This window comes from Quercus suber, unplaced genomic scaffold (genome assembly GCF_002906115.3).
Source record: "Quercus suber isolate HL8 unplaced genomic scaffold, Cork oak 2.0 scaffold_81, whole genome shotgun sequence".
Classification (NCBI taxonomy): Eukaryota; Viridiplantae; Streptophyta; class Magnoliopsida; order Fagales; family Fagaceae; genus Quercus; species Quercus suber.
The window spans coordinates 1,572,211-1,586,792 of record NW_027069546.1 but is presented as its reverse complement, the minus strand read 5'-3'; the positions used below and the strand labels follow the sequence as shown (position 1 = coordinate 1,586,792).

The 14,582-nt window shown below is 36.8% G+C and overlaps 1 protein-coding gene across 1 annotated transcript; it reads left to right on the top strand.

Moving 5' to 3' along the window:
• Positions 1 to 209: 209 nt before the first annotated feature.
• LOC112038328 (mitogen-activated protein kinase homolog MMK2) lies at positions 210 to 10,472 on the top strand. Its single transcript, XM_024071137.2, has 6 exons — positions 210 to 678; positions 4,240 to 4,369; positions 6,783 to 6,920; positions 7,825 to 8,157; positions 9,096 to 9,279; positions 9,840 to 10,472. Exons 1-6 carry the CDS (start codon positions 518 to 520, stop codon positions 10,010 to 10,012), a joined length of 1,119 nt encoding a protein of 372 aa, XP_023926905.1. The 5' UTR covers positions 210 to 517; the 3' UTR covers positions 10,013 to 10,472.
• The last annotated feature ends 4,110 nt before the right edge of the window (positions 10,473 to 14,582 follow it).

The following is a 14,582-nucleotide window of genomic DNA, read 5'->3' as shown; positions in this document are numbered from 1 at the left end:
AGAACATATCATTTACCTGATGTCTGTTTTACTAATGAAACCAATATAAATACCCAAAAAAGAAGTGAAACAAAATAATTATGATGCAGCATGAAAGAATCAAAAACCACAGTAAAAGAGAGAGAGAGAGAGCGTAGCAATCCTCAGAAAAAAAGTCAAATTTTTTCACGGGTCGGCCAAGACTTTATCCGGTGAAAAATAAAAAAAGTCATCATCTCTCTCCTCTTGACCTTGAAACCTCACTACACAACACACACACTCTTTTCTGAGAGAGTCTCTCTTTTGATTTTTCTTTCTTTCGTTTCAAAACCAAAAAAGAAAACCAAGTTGGAAATGTCAAAAACCTTTACACCTACCGACACACCCTCTCCAAATACAGCTTCTCTTCCTCCAATTTAGGCTCTCTCTTCTACTTAGATTTTTGCTTCCAATTTCCAAATCCTTGTTGGGTTTCTTCTTCTTCTTCTTCTTCTTCTTCTTCTTCTTCAACTTTACTCAGAACTCAACAACACCTGCCATGGAGATGGGGTCTGGTTCAACCGAGCATAACATCAGAGGAGTACCCACTCATGGTGGACGCTACGTTCAGTACAATATCTATGGTAATCTCTTCGAAGTTTCTCGAAAGTACATCCCTCCAATTCGTCCAGTTGGTAGAGGCGCTTATGGAATCGTTTGGTATGGTTTCTAAGCTTTTCTGGGCCCCTTTTTTTCTTCGTTTGTTTGTTTGTTTGTTTGTTTTTTTTTTTTTGGAAGCTAAATTTGACTGGTGGGTCTGGCTGAATTATGAAGATCTTGTTGATTCTTAGTTTTATAGTGGAATTGTTTAGTAAGAAGCTTAATATGTTTTGAGTTAATTTTTCTTTGTTTATTCTGTTTTATTTAGCTGTTGATTATTGTTTTTGCTATGGGCTGTAGCTGAATTGCACAAATGGTGAGAGTATGTGTTCATTGAAATGTGCGGTGGGTGAAAAAGATAACAATTTATTTGTCTGAGTCAGTAAAAAAATACTTGTCTAAACTCTGGAACTGGCCTGAATTAACGAAGAAAGGAAAATAGATCCTTATTGTGTTCACAAAATTACAAGTTTTGATCATTAATTAATTCTCAAGAATGACTGGAAAGGGGGAGGGGGGAGAGATTGTTCTGAACAAGAATACGTTCCTCTTTTTCCCTCTGTGTGGATAAAAGTTGTACTTGTAGATTTCTTGAAGGGGCTAGTTTTGGGATGGGTTTGAGCATTTGAAGGCACCAAGAAAAGGGGAAGCGGGGCAGCCTGACACTGCCCTGCCCCTTCTTGCGGCTGAGGGGGTGTATTGTGCCTTTGTTTAGCTGCCACTCTGCATTATATGCATAGTGGATGACAGTAGGTGGATGCATTAAATGCAAGGGAGGCAGTTAGCCCCTCCAGTAAGCTAAACAAACATGATAATGGTGGGCTTATCATGGGCCGGCCCCCTCCAAGATGTGTATTTGTTTACCATAATTAATTGGGGCAAAAATGAAATGGGGTTTTACTTAGCTGAAATGGAGATTGTGGTATAATGGTTATTGTTTGGTATTGTTTAAACTTTACATTGACATATCAAAATTTATTTTTGGCATCTTATCTTGATGGGGATTTGAAGCTACTGATATGTGTTTTTAGTCTGAAAGTAGGGATGAGCCGATGATTGGCAGTCTGTTTCAGTGGAACCTGAGGTCATATATGCCTTCATCCCTTCCTGTTGAGAATAAGGACCAGCTGGGTTAATAAATCTGTTGTCAAGTGATGAACTTTGAGTTTTTTGGTGGATAAATATTGAAAAGCAGAATAGGAATTTTCTCTTTTTGTTTAGCCTTTTAGTCAGGCATGGATAACATGATTGCTGTTATGTGCAGTGTTACCTTTTGTATCTTGACTGTGCATTGATAAGTCTTGTGTTTATTTGTGTGAGTGACACCCAGGTCTAGTTCTCATATATGGGGAACTCTGTCCAGTTTTTTTTGTTTGTTTAAAAATAATTTATTATCTTTTAAAAAATGATGGTGTCTTTAGGCCTGAAGTCCTGAAGAAAGTAAAATTGATAGTTACAATTGAAATGGAAAAGAATTAATAAAATCTACAATGGAACTTATCTCACTGTGACCCAAAACTCGTGAACATTCAAACAAAATTATTAGGAACTACAATTTTAGCTGAATAGCTGAGGCATCCACACCCTCAAAAGTTCGCTGGTTCCTTTCCTTTAACGAAGTCTGCAAAAGGCATAAAGGTACTAATTTCCACCTGTAAGAAGAATAATTCCCAAACTAATTCCTTCATCTAGAAAGTATAGGTGAATAGCAGGAATTAAAAGAACAAAACAAAACCCTAGACTTTACCACCCTAGGTTGTTTGGCATCATCACCAAATATAGAACACAAATCAGACAATATCTTCTTATTTCAAAATACACTACTACAAAATATCTGGGGAGCCTCTTCTTATTGGCTCCAAATTACAACCATAATAAATGCCACCGAATTTGAAGATACAGAAGTAAAAAAAAAGGGCTACAAAGATCAATTTGAAGATACTGACACCAAAATTAAGGGGTAGTACATCCCCCTATAGAAAATAGTCATCTAAGCTATCTATGCCCTGGTGTAGTTCAACTACACCAGTAATCCAAAAACTTAAATGGTAAAAATCCACATTTCATAAGCAACACCACAATCTGACAACTGATGATCAATAATCTCACCATTGCTTCAGTGCATGCAACATCAATTTTTTATTTTTTATATATAAATAACATTGAGTTGATCGACTAATCCCTCTCTTAGTAAGATTGATAGCGGTTGGAATATTTTCTGATGGTGCTGTTCATACATAACATATTTGGAGCATTACTGCAAGAAATAATTTTCCAAGGAAATGTCACTCCCCTGTGCCTATAAAACCTCCAAGTATGAGTTAACATCAATTGACCAGTACTAGACAATGTCCACTTCATTCTGTTAGAACCTTTGTTGCCTGAAAAATTGGAGTATAAATATCAGCAAAGAGTCAACTAACTCTAGTTCCCAGTCATAAACGTCTTGAATAAACTGATATTCAACGAGCATGTCCTCCTGTGACCTGATTTTGCCAAAAAAGACATAACTACGGCGTCCTTCTTAGTTGCAATGGTGTACAATTCAGAGTACAAGTCCTTTAAAAGTTGATGTCCACATGATGCATCATGCCAAAGCCACACCTTGAGTCCATCCCCACCACATACTGGGCATGTCTCATGAATATATCCCAACCTGTCCTAATACTCCTCCAAAGACTACAACCATCAGTGCTTTTTACCTCCCTTGAAGACCACCCTCCCCAATCTTGTACGTATTTAAAATCACCCCCCATCCCCCAAATTCTGAGTGGAAAATGAAGTTTGATTCCTATTCACTAAGTGAAATTTGCCTTGTCACCCTGACCACACTACAAAAAGTTCCTCTCTAATTTCTCCAATCTGTTAGCCACAAAAGTAGGGATGGCAAACAGCTAGAGGTAATAAAAGGGTAGGCAAGAAATTGTGCTCTTTAAGAGTTTTGATCCCCCTTGGTGACAAATGTAACCACTTCCAGCCTGGTAATCTGCCCTTCATTTTCTCCAAAATTGGATTCCAAAGAAATCTAGCCTTGCATGATGAACCCGATGACATGCCCAAGCGATTCATAGGAAAGCTACCTATCTTACAGAAAAAGGATATCGGTCAAGATATCGATATATTCTTACTCTCCAACAGGTACCACTTTTTGATTCTTCATCTAACCAAATTTTCCTTAAACCCTAAATTTGGCAATGCACTTAAAATTTGTCAGCATTTACATGGTCTAGCTCATGGACATATATATAAATATATGTTGTGGGTGTGACTACTTTGTAATGATTATATTGGAATCATGACTAAAATCATTTTATTTGCCTCTTCCTTGGATAGTTCCCCAATTTCTTTGGTGTCTTAAGGATGAGCTTTTAAGTGTTGACTGCTATTGTGGTTTTGTATAAGTGTCAAAAATTCCCAAATATGTTTATTAATATTTTGATTCTCTCATTCTTATATAAAGATTTTTATATTGTACAATTCATCGGGTCATCATGACTCATTAGAGGAATGTCTTGGAATGCTGTGTTTTCATGTGAATGATGTGCTATTTTGAGGTTATAATGGGGTTTCTTTTAGTTAACAACAATGTGAAGGAAGAGATAATTTTTCTGTTTCCTCCAGTGCTGCTGTGAATGCAGAGACGCGTGAGGACGTTGCCATTAAGAAGATTGGTAATGCTTTTGACAATAGAATTGATGCCAAAAGGACTTTACGAGAAATCAAACTTCTTCGGCACTTGGATCATGAAAATGTAATTTTACTTATCTTTGTAATTTTTCATGCTGTTATTCTTGAATCAGCCTTATGTCTTTCCTCATGATGTCAGTTGCACAAAGTTTAAGTATTTATGTGTGCAAAATTATTGTTCTTATTTCTATATCTTTTAGTTTGCATGGTCTTAGTAATACTTTATGTTTATCAACTAGGTTTCATTGATATTGAAAGGAGTGTCAACCATGGCTAGCCTGAAAATTGTAAACACAGAGATGGGGAATGAGGTTGTGCCTGATGCCCCCCACCCATTTGCACTTGAAATTAGATGTATAACACATTACTCCCCTTGGTGTAGAATAAAGTGCTATTGTTGGATTTTATGTTAAAGTTGGCAGAAAAATCATACCAATTGAAAACATTTCAATTTATTTACACTTTTTCAAATTGCATACGTGGGAATCATTAGTGGGCAAAAACAATGAAAAAGAAGTGCACACACCCATACAAAAGTAATTCCTTCAAGCATCACTGCAGACCATAATCCTTAATTTCTTCTCATTTATGAAATCCCTGACCTCAGTTCCTTGTAGAATGACTCCTCTGACTTTATCCCTGATCTGGAAGTACATTTTCACATGAGAAATAAACAGCAAATTCATCTCTCTCAAGTCACACATGAACCGTCAACCCATAAAATTGTGTCCTTCGGTTTCTCTTGGAGAAGTATTTGGAAGCAGAAGATTCCCTCTAGAGTAGCTTTCTTTGTTTGGTCTGCTGCCTTAGGGAAATGCTTGACGATTGATAATTTGCGAAAAAAGAAGGTGTGGATTTTGGATTGGTGCTACATGTGCAAGAGTAATGCTGAATCGGTTGACCATCTGTTCCTCCATTGCCCCGTTGCTATGGATCTCTGGTCTATGGTTTTGGGTTTATTTGGAGTATCTTGGGTTATGCCCCTTACTGTTTTGGGGCTGTTAGGGTGCTGGCAAGGCAGCTTTGGTCGTCATCGAAATGGTTATATATGGTCCATCATTCCTCATGGCTTAATGTGGTGTCTTTGGAGGGAGAGGAATAGTCGTTGTTTCGAAGATTCTGAGAGATCTATTCCAGACCTTAAGCTTTTCTTTTTTAGAACTTTGTTGGATTGGTTGTTTGCTTTGCAAAACAAATCTTTCCCTTCTCTGTTTGTTTTCCTAGATTCTTGCAATTTTTGTGTTTGATCTGTTTGGCTCCTTGTTCACTCCCTGTGTACTAGGGTCTTTCCCTTTTGATATCAATATATCTTATTACTTATCTGAAATGGTTATATATGGTCCATCATTCCTCATGGCTTAATGTGGTGTCTTTGGAGGGAGAGGAATAGTCGTTGTTTCGAAGATTCTGAGAGATCTATTCCAGACCTTAAGCTTTTCTTTTTTAGAACTTTGTTGGATTGGTTGTTTGCTTTGCAAAACAAATCTTTCCCTTCTCTGTTTGTTTTCCTAGATTCTTGCAATTTTTGTGTTTGATCTGTTTGGCTCCTTGTTCACTCCCTGTGTACTAGGGTCTTTCCCTTTTGATATCAATATATCTTATTACTTATCAAAAAAAAAAAAAAAATGAAAATGAGCTGGAATCATAGAAGTCCATGTGACCTTGTTCTTGTGAGTCATTTTATTGCATAAAAGGCGTTCATGGTATAAACCATAACTACATTTTGTGTCTAAGCTCAAAAGAGTGCTATATGCATTTCTGAGATTGCTTGTGAGGCTACAAGCTTGCACTCTCCAATCGATTTAGGCTTTGACTTCTCCTCAAGTAAACGGGTTTCGGAAATTTGGTGGGTCCATGCACCAATTTGCCGCTGAAAATATCTAATAGAAGGTCTAGTGATGGCCAAAGTGCCTAAAAGTTTCTGACTTAGATTCAAAATCTTGGTTATCTGATGTAACTTATTTAATAATAGAAAGTGACTAAATTGCTGCTACAGATAGTACACAAGTTGAAGAAGATGATGTAAACCTTTGCTCTGTTATTGTTGCTCACAATTCTGAAGTTGATGGTGATGGTAATGTTGAGCTAGTACTAAAGTATAACAGGAAAAATGAAAGGGGTAAGTTTTTTGATGGTGCAAGTTGTAATAGTACATGTGGCAACACAAGCCTTTTCTGTCACTGTTGGCAGCAGAATCTAATGGTAGCATTTTGATCAACACCATAACGGGTTTATGTGTTGCACTTTGAATTTCAAGGGGGGTTTTGTGATTTACAGGCAAGCCACAATATTGTTTTTGTATTTTTCCCAATATTTTTTTATGGCTTTATGTTTCCCTTTGAGTTGGATGGATGGTGATACTAATATTATTAGTTTTGAAAATCGAGTTTTTACTAGAGTATTTCTTTTTGTTCTGGAAGATTATAGGCTTACTGCTAACCAGGTTTTTCCCCCCCTCTTTCTCCCTTACTATGCAGGTCATTGCCATGAAAGACATCATAAGACCTCCGCAGAAGGAGAACTTCAATGATGTTTACATTGTTTTTGAATTAATGGACACTGATCTTCATCAGATTATACGGTCAAACCAACCTTTGACCGATGATCATTGTCGGGTTGGCATAACATTTCTCTCTTGCATCTAAGATATTATGTTTGCCATGCTATTTGAAAGTACAAATGTTTTTTTGTCTTTGAATTATTCTGTTGTTTTCTGTATTCCTTAGTTTGCCTGAAGTGGAAGTTGGGAAACTGTCAACTCCATTCTAGGACAGTATGTCTTGTAATAAAATTTGATGGGTACTGCTGCAAGCTCAACATGCTACACTAACAACAACCATTGAGAAACATGCTATCACATTTAAATTCATCCATGCATTAGTGGGTTGTTGTAGAAATTCCTCATGTTCCTTTAGATATGGATTAGGGAAAGAGTACGAATGTCATCAGGGTTCAAAATCACACTAAATTGCATGAAAGAAAAGCATGAACAATAATTGTAGACTACAGATAAAATATGACAAAAAAAAGTCATACTCAATGCACCAAGCTCCCGCTTTTGCGGGGTGGTAGGCAACCTTTCCTTCAATGAAACTTGACATAAAGAGGTCAAAAAATGTTGCCTTTATTTGAGTGTAAACATGCCATACTCGGGTGCTAGCCTTTCTGCCACTCAGCTTTTTCTAGGGTCCTGGTCTACCATCTCCTGGTACAAGTGAGATTCTAAATCTCTGCTTTAATGAATTTAGATGTATGAACTGTCACCATATGTTTTTGGTTGTTGGGTTCTCTGTATCCATCCTATTTTTAGTAACTAGAGTAGATTCATATTGCATAATGTGATTTTTTTTTTTTGCTACCACATTTGTATTAAAAATGTGAATGAAAATAAAGATAAATTCTTTGTAATTAATGTTTGATAATTTTGTATCTTAAAATTCTGTAATCACATATTTTTTTGGTTGTGATTGCTATCTTTCAAGCTTGTTGTCATAATTTCTTAAATTGCTACCTTTGCAGTATTTTCTGTATCAGCTTTTACGAGGGCTCAAATATGTACATTCAGCAAATGTTTTGCACCGTGACTTAAAGCCCAGCAATTTGCTTCTGAATGCAAATTGTGACCTCAAGATTACAGACTTTGGGCTTGCAAGGACAACATCTGAAACTGATTTCATGACTGAGTATGTTGTTACTCGTTGGTACCGAGCACCAGAACTTCTCCTTAATTGTTCAGAGTACACTGCAGCAATTGATATTTGGTCGGTGGGTTGCATACTTGGAGAAATCATGACAAGACAACCCCTTTTCCCTGGCAAAGATTATGTTCATCAGCTGAGACTTATTACTGAAGTATGCCTCTAAGAAATTTCTTGCTAAAATACACTGGATTACCTGGCTGCTGGTTTCTGATTAAAAACATGCCCTCATTGTTTGTGATATAATGCCAGAACTTATTACTTCTGCTGTGTCTTTCTCCTTAGTAAATTTGTTGCTTGTTGTGACATTTTTGCATTAAAAATCTTGATCATTCTGAGTTGCTACTCCCCCATAATATCATTTATTTGTGACACTTAGTCTTGTTCTCACTAGTCACTTCCATCAGATTTTCTGATTACAAGAATTATGGATATCTTTTTTTTATTTTTTATTTTTTTATTTTTTTTATTTTTTGATTTTTAATCAATGACTATAATCCCTATTGCAAAAAGTCAAAAATTTCATAAACATAATGGAATTTGGGAGAGTAGGAGAAATTTGATAGATTCGTCCTTCTTGTTGTGAGAGCCAAAAAGAATGCCTCTTTTCAAAGAGGAACAGTCATTGTCTTCAGCTGTAGAGACCAAGTAGAAGAGAATTGGTCGAGGAGTCAAAATCCTCTTCCAATAAACCCTATTTTTTTCCTTCTATGTGGTTGACTGTCTTAGAATTTGCAAAATTACAAGGACTATGCATTTATATGCGAGCAGAACAACTTCTTAATATTATATGTTTTTCCTTTTTTTAATAAAATTTTATTTTTCCTCCTGGCTCTGGTTACCTATCTCAGTATTTTTCTTCTGCATTAATTTTTTTTTTTTTTTGATTGGTAAAGTACACACATTGTGGATTTTTAACCCATGACCTCACCCTCCACTTTGTTCTTACGAAGGGAGGACATATCATTTGAGTTAGAGCTCATGGGCTTTTTCTACAGCATATATAGGCTTCATTGAAATAAGTTGTTTTGGTCTTCTTGGAAGTAAGATTGACTTTGACAACTGCATTTTTTCTCCTGTTGTTGTGAAAAGCTCATAGGTTCACCTGATGACAACAGCCTTGGATTCTTAAGAAGTGATAATGCTCGAAGGTATGTTAGACAGCTCCCGCAGTTCCCAAAGCAACAATTCTCTGCTAGATTTCCAAATACGTCCGCTGGTGCTGTTGATTTGCTGGAAAAGATGCTTGTATTTGATCCAAACAGGCGCATTACAGGTATAATGCATTGCTATGATGTGGTTATATCTGGGTTTTGGCAGTTCTTGAGTCATAGTATTGTATTGCATTGGAATTTGGGGAAATATTGGGGGAAAATGTTTTAACTTGTCTTTACAAGAAGACTTGTCTCGCATTACAGCTAGTCTTTGGGGAACAAATGAAAATAATACTTGATATTGGGAACAGAAGTACATGTGTTGTGCCAAATATTTTTAAATGGTCTTAGTTCTGGAGCCATGGTTGAGGAGTTATACCCTAAACAATGAAATAATTAATATCTATTTAACAAACCAAATGTCTATTTTTCTATCCCATAGAATTTTGCTTTTGGTGGATTTTGTCAATGGGTAAAAACTTAACTCATGTACCCACATGGGTTTACATGGGGTTGAGCCCATGATGTTACTCTTCATCACTGATGGAGAGGAGGAATTCCATTTGGTCTAAGGACTATTGGCTATGTAGAAATCACTATTGCGTTTTGCTCATTTGATCTGATGAGTTGTTTTCCCTCATTATTTTCATTGAAGATCACCTTTATATCTGGTTGTGTGCAGTTGATGAGGCATTGTGCCACCCTTACTTGGCACCTCTTCATGATATCAATGAGGAGCCTGTCTGCCCAATGCCTTTCAGCTTTGATTTTGAGCAACCATCATTTACTGAAGAGAATATAAAGGAGCTCATCTGGAGAGAATCTGTGAAGTTCAATCCTGATTCAACTCAGTGAGGATTGTGTAATATTCTGTACTTGGAAAAGTACCTGATGACTTGTACCACAATACTGAACTAATGGGGTCTTTCAAGGAAAGAGATAAAATGCTCCATGGAGATATCCTGATTTACTGAAAAGTAGTTGAGATGTTAGTCATTCAAACTTTCATCTCACATCTTTTGATGCTTGTAACATTCAAATGTGTAAATGAATCAGAAGCAGAATCTCTCTGTAGTTTAAAATCCTCAATCGGCTGTAGGCGTAGGAGCTGAGGTTGGTGTGCTGAACTGATGCTGCTGGGAAGTTGATTAATTGCATTCATGTCAGCAGTAAGCTTAGATTTCTACATTCATGAAGCAGAGATTATGCATGGTTACAAGATCTAACAGTCATTATGATTTTCTGAGTGTTTGAAATAGTTGCTATGAACATAACTGCTTGCTTTAATTTGGCTAGGCCAAGCTTATCATCTTTACTTGTGTTTGTCATGAAACCCTAGTTGAATCTGTAATTATTGCCTCTGTTAAGATAAGTTTCTTGCAGGATAAAATTTTATGGCTAGCCTTGGCTACCTTGTCATTACAATTTACGTTTTGTGAACCCTTGCAAGTCCCAATGAAAATTTTATTTTGGACCATTTGTTAGGCAGGAGAATGTGAAGCCCCCTGTCTGGGAACTCATCTTTTATTTATTTCTGTTCATAAGAATACTGCTCTTTCATCTCATAAATTGTATCTCGACGTCTATGTTCAAAAAGGCACTGTTATACAAAACGGTATTTTCTATACGATTTTGTTTTCATAATTTTGAAAACAAGAATCCAAGCTGATGTAGTTGGAGAGGACCCTTGGAGTTAGGCCTCTCTATTTGAGAGCAACCTTGGGCTGCTTAGAGTACGATTGTCTCAGTTAAACCGTTGCTTCAGGTTGGCTTTCCCATAGATGGTGCCATATTTCCTATGTCTTGCTCTATTTGACTCTTCTACAATAGATTTATTTATTTGAAGGAAGCTATGCTGCTGGGTGCTGGAGTCTAGCCTAGCTGGGTCCTGCACCGGAGTTTCTGCACTAGAATGTAAAATGAGTCCGGCACCAGCACGTATGGAGTCAGGTACCGGACATATAAGCTTGAGTTTGGTGGGAGATGACGTTCTTTTGAGGTCTGGCATCACCAAGTCCTGCATGAGTGATTTTTGGAACATTTTGAATGGAATGAACTTCTTATTTTTTATTGATAAAAACAATTCAGTACAAAACTTTGATATTTACAACGCCCAAAGGCAAGCAGACAAGGTCTTCATTTAGAGAAGAAAAAGAGAAAAAAAAAAAAGCACAAAGGCTCCATTCTTGCTTGTCAATTTTGAAAATCCTGACTCTCTCGGGACCATTCTCTCTATAACACAGAATTTCAGCTGCTTGCCACTGACTATTATCTGCACATATTACTTGAACAATCAGTGTATACATGCCTTTCCTTGTAGAGTCAGAGGCCCTTAAGGTTTGGGTGGTTCTAGTGTATGAGCAAAATTTTAATTACTCTTCCCTAGGGTTTGTTATGTGTTAGCACTGTATTTTGTCCGGCCTAGAGTTACGTACAAAATTTTCAATTTCAGCATTGAAAAATCCCAAAAGCTAATGTAAAAAAACTAATTTTATATGGAAAATTAAGGAATTATGTGAAAAAACTAATTTATCCCTATTAGATGTTGGATAAATTAATTTGATGGTTTGGAAGCCCTAAAATTATGAGAAAACTTATGGCGTTGATGTTGGATTTGACTATTTTTGTGATTATTGAAGTACAAACTAATAATCCAATCTCTATTATTTTTCTACCCTCTTCACTTCTGATCAGGTTATCTTCTTCTTCTTCTTCTTTTATTTTTTATTTTTTATTTTGAGAATCTGTTCTAATAGGTTTTATTAATCAAGAAAAGGCTTGTTAGCTGAAACAAGAGTCTAGATATAAGAAGGAACAGACTTTATCCAGACAGTTAAAGAAGAACCAAATCTAGCTTTCTTAGCCAAGGCATCAACGACAGAATTACCTTGCCTATAGATATGAGAAACACTAAAGCTCTGTAAAGAGTTTACATAAACTAGAGTATCCTGAATAAGATGACCAAAAGCAGATTGAAACATATCACCTACATTTTCAGAGTCTCCTTCCAAAATGGAACTATGAAGACCTACTTCCTGGACAAAAAGAGTAGCTTGCCTAGCTGCTAATAATTCCAACTGAGTAACAGAGGGGGGTAGTGGTTTTATTTATTTATTTATTTATTATTTTTTTTCTCAGATAAAGCCACCATAACTTCTCCTTCATGATTCCGAATCACCACACCCAATGCAGCTTCGCCTGAGTTGTGGAACATGGCACCATTGAAATTAGTTTTGTAACTATTCCTGTCAAGTGGCTTCCATTTCACTCTTGCAGTTCCGGTTGGCTTCACCCTGGTCTTTGTGGCAGGTTTATGGAGAGATAAGTATCTCTTAGTTTCGACCACCACACGATTCAAGGGGAGGGCATCAATCTTCCACCTCAGTTTATTTCGTCGAGACCATTGGAACTAGGCGTTAATTGCAAAGAGCTCTAACAGACTAGGCTTTTTGAAGATCAGTTCCACCATATTTTTAAAAGATCCCATGGAAGCTTTGTTTTTATCAATCCATTGGAAATTCACATCCCAGACTTGTCGGAGAGTAGCATAGTCCTAGAGAGCATGTAAAACCGATTCAGAATTAGGCTTTGATCCTTCCTCCACATTCCTTCCGTGGTGATCCTTTGGTTGTAATGCTTTCTACTCCAAGCGATGTTCGCCACATTGTCTTTTAAGATCATTTTCTTCAATTGGGACATTCCTTTGGGAAGTATCCCCCACATGGTTGTAGCACTCTTTAAATTTTGTCAAGATCAAGTCAGTTGATCGCAGACACCTCCTTTCGTCAAAGCCAAGCTAATTGGTTGTAGAAATTTCTTTTCGTCAAGATCAAGCCAGTTGATCGCCGTCACCTCTTTTTGTCAAGATCAAGCTAGTTGATTGCAGACGCTCCTTTTTGTCAAGCAAGCCAGTTGATCGAAGACACCCTTTCGTCAAGATCAGGCCAGTTGATCGCAAACGTTCCTTTAGTCAAGACCAAGCTAGTTGGTCACAGATGCTCCTTTTTGTCAAGATCAAGCTAGTTGATCACGGACACCTCCTTTCGTCAAGGCCAAGCCAGTTAGTCAAAAATATTTCTTTTCATTAAGATCAAGCCAGTTGATCGCCGACACCTCTTTTTGTCAAAATCAAGCCAGTTGATCACAAATGCTCCTTTAGTCAAGACCAAGCCAGTTGGTCATAGAGGCTCCTTTTTGTCAAGATCAAGCCAGTTGATCGCAGACACCTCCTTTCATCAAGGCCAAGCCAGTTGGTCGCAGATATTTCTTTTTGTCAAGATTAAGCCAGTTGATTGCAGACTCCTCCATTATGAAGATCAAAATTAAAAAAAAAAAAAAAAAAATTCTCTCAGTCATATCAATTATCAAGAGCCATTTCAGAGTTCAGCAATTGCCAGCTAAGTCAAGTATTTTCATTATTTTGTCAAAAGATAAGGCACTAGTTCTATGTTCCAAAGTTTTAGGTTCGAGGGCTAGGCAATCTTTGAAAATTCAACCTCAATTAAATCATGGTCGCTAAAATCAGTGTCTTTGTTTTACATTGACATTCGCTTTCCAAGCTCTATTAATGAGGGGCATTCTATAGACACTTGATTTTGCACCCATGATTTAATCAAGGAAGATGACTGGAGTGACCATCCATGTACCCAAAAAAAAAAAAAAAAAAAAAAAAATCATTCTTGCATCACATGTATCATTTTGTTCTTGCATCACATGCATCAATTTGTTCCTGCATTGTATGCATTAATTCATTCATTGCATATCATAAAAATGATCTTGAGATTCTAATGGTTGCAACAGTGTTTCCGGTTTTCGAATCAGACCATCAGATCAAAAGATATCACATGATCAAGTTTGCACGGTCAGTATTCTTTGTGTCTAGGTAGAATAGACGCATATGATTAATTTAAATTATTTCTGATTGGTTAAGCAATTAAAATTAATTAGATAAATTTGTGATTGGTTGATAATTAGTGTTTAAATAGGGATGCATGCATGGAAATAAAATGGATGATTGGATAACAATAAAACTGTGGATAATCTGCACTTTTATCGAGATTTATTTTAAGGTATTTATCTTCAAGATAATTACTCTTAAAAAAGCCTGAATTATCCAGAAAAGAGATTAAAAAAAATCATAAACAGAGGATGAAAACATGTCTAGGTATAAGGACTAGCCAAGAAACCCTAGAAAGAGAGTCCAAATGGCACCCGAACACGAAAGTACGTTCGGCCTCCAAGAGCCAATTCGGCACATTTGGAGTGCCGAATGACACATTTGGAGTGCCGAATTGCCACCATGTGGGCTTTGGCCTAACGGCCTTTGGGTGATGATAAAGCACACCCTTTTCGACCTTTTGCAAAAGAATGCGTCTGAATTCAAACCCTAATCGTCTGTACCTAATTTTTAGAGTCCTTTGAGCTC

Excerpts from the sequence above, each read along its gene's own strand:
- LOC112038328 (XM_024071137.2), top strand. The coding sequence starts at position 518 with ATGGAGATGGGGTCTGGTTCAACCGAGCATAACATCAGAGGAGTACCC. Across the intron at positions 4,370-6,782 it reads GGCACTTGGATCATGAAAAT|GTCATTGCCATGAAAGACAT; the intron begins GTAATTTTACTT and ends CTTACTATGCAG. Across the intron at positions 8,158-9,095 it reads AGCTGAGACTTATTACTGAA|CTCATAGGTTCACCTGATGA; the intron begins GTATGCCTCTAA and ends TGTTGTGAAAAG.